Here is a 10,703-nt window from a genome sequence, read left to right as displayed (position 1 = left end):
CCATCCCACCCCCTCCCTCTCCTTCCCGCAACAAAAATAAATAAAAAACTCCATGTCTCTCATTACACTGTTCTGATGAATGAGATTTCAGCTTCAAATGTCAGGGAAAAAAAAAATCATTTCCCCGTCGTCTAACTGACACTAACTGAGCGGAGATCTGACTCTTATGTGTGTATTTCTATGTTTGTAAGATGCTTTTTTTGTTTGTTTTTTTGTTTGTTTGTTTGTTTGTTTGTCTTAGCGTTTCCGTGACCCTCAGGGCGTACAGGTGCAGCAGTGTCTTCTGGGAAGAGGACATCTGTAACATCAGACTAACAATCAGTACCTGTCGATATATAAAAACACACACACACACACACCCCAGTCTGACACAGATGTCCTTCTGTTTTGATCTGGGGCTTTATTGTGTTCTTTGAAATATTTGTGTTTTATTTTTATTTACTCTGTTATTTCTTGATGTTTTTGTTTTTTGTTTTGCACTGTTGAACTTCACTCCTACGGCTACTCTGTTGTTTTTTAAACAGTACATGGTTTATTGTTATCATTATGGGATATAATAATAATAATAATAATAATAATGAGGGGGAGGAGGAGGGGCAAGAATGATGATGATTATGAAGATTAAAGATTGTGATAAATATAAAATATAAAATGTCTAAATTCTCCGATTTCCTGCTGCTGTTTTGACGCCGTCTCTTTAAATGTGTTGTTTCAAATTCTTTCTTTATGAAATATTTGTAAATATTCACATGTATTCATGTATCATGTATTTACTATTTTCCTAACTCTTTTTGCCCTCATTTCTTCCTTTTTTTTTTTCTGTACATCCTCTGTGCCTGTTTTTGCCCTTCCTCCTTACAGAACTTCTGCCCTTCTTTCTTCTTCTTTTTTTTTTTTTTTTATTTTGTTGTCCATTTTGCACAAAAAGCCTTTTGGGTTGTTGAGCTGTTTTGCCCTTTTGCCCCAGAGCATTTTGTGTCATTTGTCTGTTCTGCCCTTTTTTTTCTTCTTTTTTTTTTGCCCATTTTGTATGTAGTTTTCTTTTTTTTTTTTTACTTTTTGTCTTTAATTTTCCTTCCTAAGGTTTTACTTTCAATGTCCGTACAGCATCTTTGGCATTTTTCTTTTTAAATAATTTGAATAGTTTTATTTTCTGTTGTGTCTTTTGCAGTCTGTGTTTTGCATACTTACTTTTTACGTTTTACTCGTTCATCTTTTTAATCTTTTTGGTCTCCTTTTTTTGGTCTCGTGCATTTTTTCCCTTCACCTTTTTGGAAAAAAAAAACCAAAAACCTGTCTGCCCATTGTGTCTTCTCAGTCCACCTACTTGTCTGCCTTTGTAATATTTCACCCTTTTCCGTTTATTTTTTTTTTTCAATTTTTTTTCTTTTTTTTACGTTGCCTTGTTTGCTCTTTTTGTCTTTTATCCCCTGGTCTTTTTACATTCTTCATTTTTAACTTTTTTCCCCCTCAGTCAGAATAGTCTTTTTTCACTCTGTTTTTTCTGCTTTATTTATTTATTTATGTATTTGTCTTTTTTGTTTCACATTTCCATCCCTTCGTGTTTTTAGTTCAACATTCCCTCCTTTTTTTTTTTTAAAAAAAGTCACTTTTATTTATTTATTTATTTTTCTCACTTTGCCTCTGTCTAATCTTTGCACTCGCTCGTGCCAGTGTGCGTGCACGCGCGTCTCGACCAACCAGTCACCGCTGACGCGCCTTGGTCTTGCAGGTAAAAAAAAAAAAAGTTGCGTGGGATGGTGCGTGACTCCTCAGTCACTGTGGGGCCAAGCGTGTCCAGCGCCACTGACAACTGTGAAAACCCCACTGACGCCCGTCGACTCCGGAGCTGTGGGCTGAGTCCCAGTTACATCAGCACACCGGCCGCCTTAAAACGGCGCTGCGGCTCACGAGTGGTGTGAAAACACACACGTACGCGCACACGGACGGACACGCGGCATCAACCTTTGACACAAACCTGGAGTCAGTGCAGCGAGGACGCCGGCAGAGCTCGAGGAGCACGGAGCTCATGGACGTGGACTCAGGCAGAGGCAGGAGAGCCATGGCAGCGGGGAACGTCCGCTGCAGCATTAAGGTAAGGAGGACACGCTTCATCTGGACGCACTGCTGTCCCGACGCAGGGGGACACGGGTGTCCACAGGTGACGCTAATGCAACTTTAGCCATGAACACTTTGTGTCCTGTGTTTTCCTCTGCTGCTCACACTCAGGCAGGAAGTCAGATTTAATGGCAGCCACTGATGTTAGAAATACTCTAAACATATATATATATTTATATATAGATTTTGATGAGAGTGTGTATTAGTGTTTTATCAGCCCAGACTCCTCTGTTGTTGCTCCAGAGTTGCTGTTTTCTCCACTTCACACAGCTGTGAGTTGTTACTGAAATATCCAGGTGTTTCTGTCTACAAAGTCGAATTCTTTTCTTCAAAAATGTTTTTTTAATTTGTATTTTCAAATTTGCAACATCGACGCGTTCACTTTTCGACCGCTTCCTTTCGACTGTTTTCTATCTCAAAAATCACTTAAGCACATTGAAAAAAAAAAAATCTTCAAATTAAAATGATTAAATAATAATAAAAGTCTAACTTAAGCACAGAACAATTTCACATCTTTAAATCCAGATTTTTGGTTACATTTTTTGTCCCTTATTTCTATATAAATATATATATATATTTGCTAAATATATTTTTATTTAATCAGGTTTCAGTGTTTTTTTTTTGTTTTGTTTTTGTTTTTTTTTCTGTTTCTCGCTCGGTGTCTGAACACATTACCGTACATGCAGTATAAGTACTGCACCGGTGCCAGACGCAGTACTCGTACTCGGGTGAATGGCATCGGTGTGAGCTGGAGACACTTTGTCCCGTACAGGGGTGTGAGGAATACACACACTGACTCCATGGTGTACGCTGCCTGAACACAGTGAGGCGACGATGGCCCGTCTCTGTGTGTGTGTGTGTGTGTGTGTGTGTGTGTGTGTGAATGAAGTGTGACTAATGGGCCCAGCTGTATTTTCTGTTATTGTCGAGGAGGTGATGAAAAAAGGCAGGGCTGGGGGAGACGTTAACATTTCCAGAGGGCCGTGGTTTATTTGATCAATCTTGGAGCGTGTTTATCTTCTGCTGCGTTCTGGCCCTCGCTGTGGTGGGTCCCTGCTACTGCAAATCTTCCGCTAACCTTTCAGGTCACTCTCCCTCTCGGCGCTGAAACCGAGATGTACAAATATAGATAGCGTGGAGGGGCGGGGGCCAGCAGGGGGGGCCGTACATCTTGCGGCCGTCAACGTAGCGGAGCGTGAACTTTAGGAGGGGAGCAGTTCGCCGCAGCCAGCTGTAGGTATCGTGAAGGTACGGGTCTGGTATTTGGGACGGTGAGTCTCTCCTGCTGGAGCCGAGGGGTTTGAATCCCGTAACTGTAACGCCACATCTCCTGCCCTCCCATCCTGTAACTGCAAATAAAGAGGGGGAAAAAAACATTTGGCCGGCTTCCATTTCACATAAAACCCAATGGCTCCGCACTGCGCAGAGCCAGCTGGTCACCAATGGTTTCACCCGGAGAAATCCTATCCATCCATCTTTTCCTGACACCGGTGCATAAAGTACGGTGTTTAACGTTATTTATTTAACCTTTACTTCAACAGGAAGTTCTGTTGAATCCCCCCCCGAGATTTAAAACCTTTGCGACGAATACCTGGCCCAAAAAAATGAGCTGTAATCGTACGACCGAACGAAGCGGCAGAATCTTTAGTAGAACCTCGTTTCTGTCTACCTGCGTTTTACACCGTTGAATTGTCTTGAGGGATTCAACGTCAAAATGGGAGCCAAGTTTCAGCGCAAGGCCGAGTGCTGTCCGTTTCCTGTACGGGGAACAAATGTTTACGAAGGACTTGAGAAATTTGCTTCTCAACAAGTCTCAGTGCACCTGAGCACATGATTAATGATGCCGCTGAAGTGGAGCAGGTTCAGAGGAGTCGACCGATTCTCTTTGATTTGAAAAGTAAGGCAGGATGATTGAAGATGGCGGTTCTGTAATGTGCAGCTGTCCGGAAAAACCTGGAAAGCTGGAAAACTGGGGGAGGCAAAAAAAAAAACATCCCTTCATCGGATCGCTTTTTACGTGATGTTATCTGGATAACGTACTTTTTTGAAAACATGCTTCACTGTTTTAAAATTCTACTTACACTTACAACGGTGTCATGATTTTCCGATGTTGATGGAATTCTGCAGTGGTGAACGGAAAGATGTTTAGCCAGATGGTATTTTGTTAAAAATGGTAAAAAAAAAAAGATTGATTTTGGCGTTTTATCTGACTCAATTACTGCATTTAACAAAGAAAAATTCAAATATTAATGCTAGCTACAAACACCTTAAAGTATGGCAATAAATATTTTTCGTATTAAGAGGGTGGAAGGGTTGGGTTAAAAAAAAGAAGAATTTTCACTAATACAGTTTTTTTGCCTCGTGACTCCATTTTGACATCACAAATTTTGGGCGACTCCTGAGATATTTTTCTAGAATTTTGTTTTTGATCGGCTTTGTTGAACAAACAAATCACTCAAACATTTTTTTTTTATCAAATTGCCTGACATTTCAAGCGACCCCATTTGAATTTCAGGCGGCCCTATGTGGGGTCCACACCCCAAGGTTGAAAAACACCGCGCTAAGTCTGTCGAGTTTGTCCAATTTAAAACAGTGAGTCTTAGGACAGACTTTTGGTCGGGAATAAAATGTTAGTAATCGTTTCAACAATAATTTGTTGTGTAGTGTAGGATCGATAAAGTTACTTAGATACTTTGCGAATGCTACTTCGCTACCTAACGGTATATTAGTACCTTCAATGGAGTCCTTACAACATCGCGTTCTTACGTTTTGCTTGAGATTTGAACGAAAACAATGCTAGCATATACCCTATGCTAACTCTCACGCCGTCTCGTAAACCACTGACTCTATCCCTTTCGCCCTGCAACCACAGGTTGCGATGACGATAGCGCCATCCATTTCCTTCGTACGTTTAACAGTAATTTATTTTTTTCAGTGCTCTGTTATGGCTGTGAGGACATTTACCGTCATTTGTGAAACAGGCCGGTGATTAACACCGGACACAGTAGCGGTGGGCTGCGCTCTCACCGCGCCCGAGGATGATGGGAGTTTTTTCGGTTGCTTGAACAACATGCCACAGACTGCCTTATCTCAGCCGTTTTGGCAGGTTCACCGGTAACTCGGTTCTATCATCAACCTCGTTAGCTGTGTTTAAACAAACACAACGTCTCCACCTTTGAATGCGTGTCTGGAGGTGCAGCCAGGCTAACTCCTTGATTAATGATAGCTATCATGCCTGAGCCGTCATGTAGCCTAACAGGTCAAACATTATTAAACGTGACTCTGCGGGATTAGTGAACAATGCGCTGCCTGACTCTCTCAGTTCATGAGAAGAATCATTAAATACTAAGGTACGGTGAGCAAGAAAAAAAAACAACCGCTGAGGAACACTGTTGTGTGACTGCACAGTGGAACATAGAGTTCCAGTAGGGGGCAGTAATGTAACTTATAGGATGCAGAGATTCAGTTCAAGTCTTAAGAAGAAGAGACAAATCGGAAGTGGTGGTGGGGGGCGCGGGGGCAGCCTTATATTATCAATATGTAACTGATTGAGGGATCCATTAACACAGGGGTGTCAAACACAGGGCTCGTGGACCAAAACTGGCCCGCTAGGGTGATTAATCTGGTCCACTTAATTTTGGGAATTAAAAAAAAAATTTTTAAAAATTATCTGGAACAACTTCATGTTCAGGGTATTTTTTGTAAACTAAATTCATTAAATAAAAATAATATTAATAAATATCTAAAATACTTGTATTAATTAGCATGAAAACAAAGGTGGAAAACATGGACTTGTTGTTATTTACAGTTATGATTGTACTGGTCCGGCCCACTTGACATCTAATTAGGTTGCATGTGGCCCATAAACCAAAATGAGCTTAACAGCCCTCACCTATAATAAACTTATAAGGATGTCATGGGTTGCATCATCAGTCACTGCTAACTCGTTTGTTTTTATTTAAAAACTTGTATGGAAAGTTTTACTGCAAAAACGTCATTGTCTGGCTGGTACATGTAACTTTGAACGTGCGTTAAAGCTCTTTTTTATTTATATAAAATGAGATGTGTAAATATGTAGTGATTTTAATACTAAAATAAATCAAAAATATTTTTTATATCCATGACCAAATAAATCTTTCACTGACAGAATCTCCTAGTGGGGGAAAATAATTTTTTTAAATGTTTTTTCATCATGGTCAATCTGATGTTTTGACTTGCGGTGGACACGTTACCATTAACAATACATTGGTGAATACGTTTTCATGACCGGACCTTCAACATAACTGTGTACAGCATCAGCATCGAGAAAAAAATTGCAATACGCAAGTAATACCTGGAAATATTGTAGTATTTGAAGTATATTAAAGCTGCTTTCCTAAAGTATAAAATGATTTTCATTATATTCAAAATATTAACAACTCTTAAAATTATATATTTTTGTAAATTATATTTTGAACTGTTATTATTTCTACACCAGGGGTCGCGCAGTATTTAAAAATGTACCAGGTTACTTTTGTAATGTCAATTGGAGATAGCAATTTTAGCTATTAGCATTAGCTTTTCCGCTCAAATCTAATAAGCTGTTACTTATTTGCCCCATTTTAATTAACTATATACATGTAAAAGACGTGTGTATCTGCAGGCGTTACACTCCTGTACGTGTGTAGTGTTGTCATAATACTCGCAGCTCATTTTACGGACAATGGCCAGTTTGTGTAGACCAGGAAGAGGCCTGACTGTTGTAGCCCTACTGTGCTGACCGTATGGGCTGCAAAACCCCAGAGGGGAAACCACAGCTTCGTCCATGGGGAAGTATAGTGTAGTATAGTTTAGTAAAAGGAAGGTTTTCAACTTGTTTAGTGCATGTTTGAACATGTAAATAAAATATAACAATTTCATCACAGGTTGTACCGGTCGTGCAGCTCTACAGAAAAAGTGAAGCTCTGCGTTGTATTTAGCCTGTCAGTCTGGACAGTGGACATTCTCGTCTCACGTCTTCATCATCAGACTCATACTTCATACTACTGCAGGATGGAGTAGTCTGACGAATACTGTATTACTTTCACTTTATTTCGAGTTAAAATGATGTCACTGATGCCACGATTGTCTAACTTTTATGTTTAAATTTTTCTTTTTCGGCACTTGTTTTTAAAACAGTGTGATTACGAAAAAAAATCCTGTCATATGAATTGTGTGATTTTAAAACAGGAAATTACAAAATTTGAAGTTATAGAATAGAACGTCACGTCACTGCATTTTTGGCTGTTGAATGAATGTATGAAAATTAGAATTAAAACCAGATTATTTAGAAATATAAATACAATAAAAAATAATATATAATATTTACAGATTGCAAGTGTCAGTTTGTAAAAAAAAAAAATATTTTTTTTTCAGTACCACTCGTGGCCTCTAGGAAAACGTTTGAATGATCTCAGACAGAGAATGTGAGGAAACAGGGTTTCATGTTTATACAGATGTTCAGCTTCTATTTCTTCATATATCGCAGTTCTTAATAGATGTTTCCTTTTTTATTAAATAAGCGAATCTATAAAAACTGCCTTTTTCTGAATTTGGTCTCAGGAGAATTTTTATCAAATTCTATTGGTTTTACAGTTTGCGGCATTTGTGTCTCGAAAACTTCACACACGCGATGTTTTTTTTTTCCCATTTCCCCTTTTTTTTTTCCTAATGGAAATTCATGAACGTCCAGGTCCGCTGTTGAAACACGTGCCTGGAATAAAAGCATTTGATACGCAGGGGCCAACTTCCTTTTATTCTCTCCTTCACAGCAGGACAGACGGCCGGACAATAACTCGCAGACGGTGGCGCTGATAGGGTTTTTTAAAAAATTCATTTGAACATGATCCAGGGGTGAACAGTTAACTGTCCAATAAACATGAAATGGATATAAATTACATGCATTGACTGAGTAGTGAGTTAATAAATCCTCGCGTTTGAATTTGGCCACGTTGATGTAATAAAGTCACGTTGACTCGTTTCCCAGAAATGATCTCGAAAAAAAGGTCTTATATTTCCCCGTTACCCAGAAATGGTACATACACACAACATAAAAACACATATTAATACAACTCTAATACCCTCTATACACATATAAAGTAAATATAGTACTGATAAATGATAAATATAACACTGAGTTTATTTCTGTCATGACTGTTCACGCTCACATTTATACCTATGGCCAGGGCCGCACCTAGCCAAACGGGGGCCCTAAGCAAGAGTTTCAAGTGGGAAACTAAACCAACCCCCTGCCAAAAAAAAAGTTTCGCAGTGTAGGAATTAGAACGCCTGCCTTGGAAGCAGAGAGTCGTTGGTTCGATTCCCACAGAACCCTTGCAGTACTTGAAGCCTGCGGGGGCAGCCTGTTGCAGGAGATCTGCAAAAACATGCAACTAAATAAATAAATAAAAAGAAATATATGGAAGCACTAGTACTAACAACTAGTACTATTACTTTCTACCAGTATTATTAATACTATTGGCCAAAACTGTATATTTTGTTTGTCAACAAACGTATTAGCTACACACATTCTATTCTATCAATTCTCTTTAGCTACGGCTATTACGTGTAATCTAGAGTCCCCAGTAGATGGCGATGGTAAGCTATTCAACTATTTTCTCAGCATCGATCCCGCAAATTATACGTGTCGCCCAAAATGGAGCCCCATCAGTAAAAGTGTGGCCCCCAGGATTTTGAACAATGTGCCTGCTGTAAGGCAGGAACGCTAACCGTTACTCCACCGTGTGGCGTTCTACTAAAACGTTGAGATTGACGATGAGGTTGACGGCGTCCGTCTTCAGGTCAAACACATAAAAAAAAAACACAAAAAGTTCCTCAACTTTACTTCGTATGTACGGCGTATTCGTATATTTAATCGAGCGTTTTGTGTACGCACTGACTACCTCGACTGACTTGACTGTATTGTGAAACTCGAGTCCGGAATATTCCTGGAAAGAGGAGTCTGTCTAGAGTTAGTTAAGATGTGACTCTCTTCTGCTCAGGTTTGACAGATCTTCATGTCCGACTACTGGGACTCCTCAACATGAGGTCCTGTCTCGTTGTCAGAGTCTCATGAATCAATGTAGGAATAAGTCCTGTTTGAAATCTTCTTTTGTGCTGCCTCTGACCCCTCCTTCACCCTCCCTCCCCCTCTCTCTCCCCTTTGTGTACACATCATCCTCGGAGGACACAGTTCCCGTGATTCATTATTATATTAAACGTGATAAATGTGCCTGAGTCTTGCAATTTTTTTTTTTTTTTATCCGGCTGCGTGTTTTCTCCTCTTTACAAGTTTCCTCCTGAGGGGGATCATTTGAGTATCCACCTCAGTGGGTGTACGCAAGGCAGTTAAACTTTTGCAAGGTCTGAAAACCTAACAGCCACATGTGGGATGTTGGTAGGGCTCCTCTGAATCAAAATCACTTCCTTGAAACTATTCAGGCCTCTCAGGAGGAGCGTGTTTTACGGTCCGAGCTCTGCCTCCGAGCGGCTCGGGCCAAATGTCTCTCGCAGCTGAGTGTACAACATACGCACTTGACATTTATGACCGTGAGCTATCGCGGCTCCCATTTCATCGCTGCGGCGTTCTTGCTAATGCTCTGCTAAAGGGTGCCATTTCTCTGCTGTCCCCCTTCTCCCCCCCCCCCCCCCCCTCTAACAATCTCCCTTTCTTTCTCTACTTTTTTCCCCTGTTTTTGTCCAACTCGTCTTTTATATCTGAGCAGAAATCATCGCCAACACATAAACAGACGTGGTCATGATAAAAGACTCTCTGGTGACTAAGCACTGAGTGATTGCGAAACCACACACACACACACACACACACGACCCCCTCCCTAAAACTTCTGATCAATGTTGGACCCCCAGAGTAACTGGCTCTCATGGTGGTAGGTGGGTCACCTAACAATCATTTCAATCAATTGTTAGCAGAAGAACAATCAGTAGCCATAATTTAGATATTTTTAATTTAGTGCATCTCTTATAGGATTTCCTTTTGTGGACTTTTTGGACATGATTTAATAATGACAAAAGAGGGAATTAATATTTTTTTTGTCTTGTAGAAAAGAAAGGATGTTGCTGTGTGTTGTTTTTACAGCCAAAAATGCCTGGCACTACCGAGTGTGAACTTGACCTACTTCACATGGTTCATTAGTGAAAAAAGGGTCGAGAACCAATGTTCTACAGTTTGTCAAGTACATCTGTTTGTAAATGTTTTGATGTTTGGCACCAAAGTTAACAGAGAAAATGGCTGTTTTTGGCCTAATGGGACACAGACACTGCTGGTCTACTGCTGCCATCTCATCTGCCATCAAACGAGTGTCGCTGTGGTAAAAAAGGATTTTAAACAGTCTAGTCACAAACTAACAAACATATTATCATCTGTGAACTTGTGTTTCATGTCGTGAACAGTTTACTGAAACACACAAACTTCAGTTTTCTCCAGAAACGACAGCCAAACAAACAAAATCATTATTGAACACTGTGGGTTGTAACTGTAGGGGGCTGAAGGGGGGAGGAGGGGGAGCTGCCACCATTAAAATGTGACCCATCTTATGAGGGCACTTATT

General features: G+C 40.1%; 1 protein-coding gene across 1 annotated transcript in view; it reads left to right on the top strand.

The window, feature by feature from the left end:
• The first annotated feature begins 1,673 nt into the window (after positions 1 to 1,673).
• slco2a1 (solute carrier organic anion transporter family, member 2A1) overlaps positions 1,674 to 10,703 on the top strand; it is an 18,024-nt gene continuing 8,994 nt past the window's right edge. The window contains exon 1 of the mRNA XM_025054075.1: positions 1,674 to 2,095. Within this exon, the coding sequence (XP_024909843.1) occupies positions 2,030 to 2,095 (66 nt within the window). The 5' untranslated portion in view covers positions 1,674 to 2,029. The remainder of the gene's footprint in view (positions 2,096 to 10,703) is intronic.

This window comes from Cynoglossus semilaevis, chromosome 2, assembly GCF_000523025.1.
Source record: "Cynoglossus semilaevis isolate Cse_v1.0 chromosome 2, Cse_v1.0, whole genome shotgun sequence".
NCBI classification, from domain to species: Eukaryota; Metazoa; Chordata; class Actinopteri; order Pleuronectiformes; family Cynoglossidae; genus Cynoglossus; species Cynoglossus semilaevis.
Note: the sequence above shows the minus strand (reverse complement) of the source record. Positions and strands in the feature narration are given on the sequence as shown.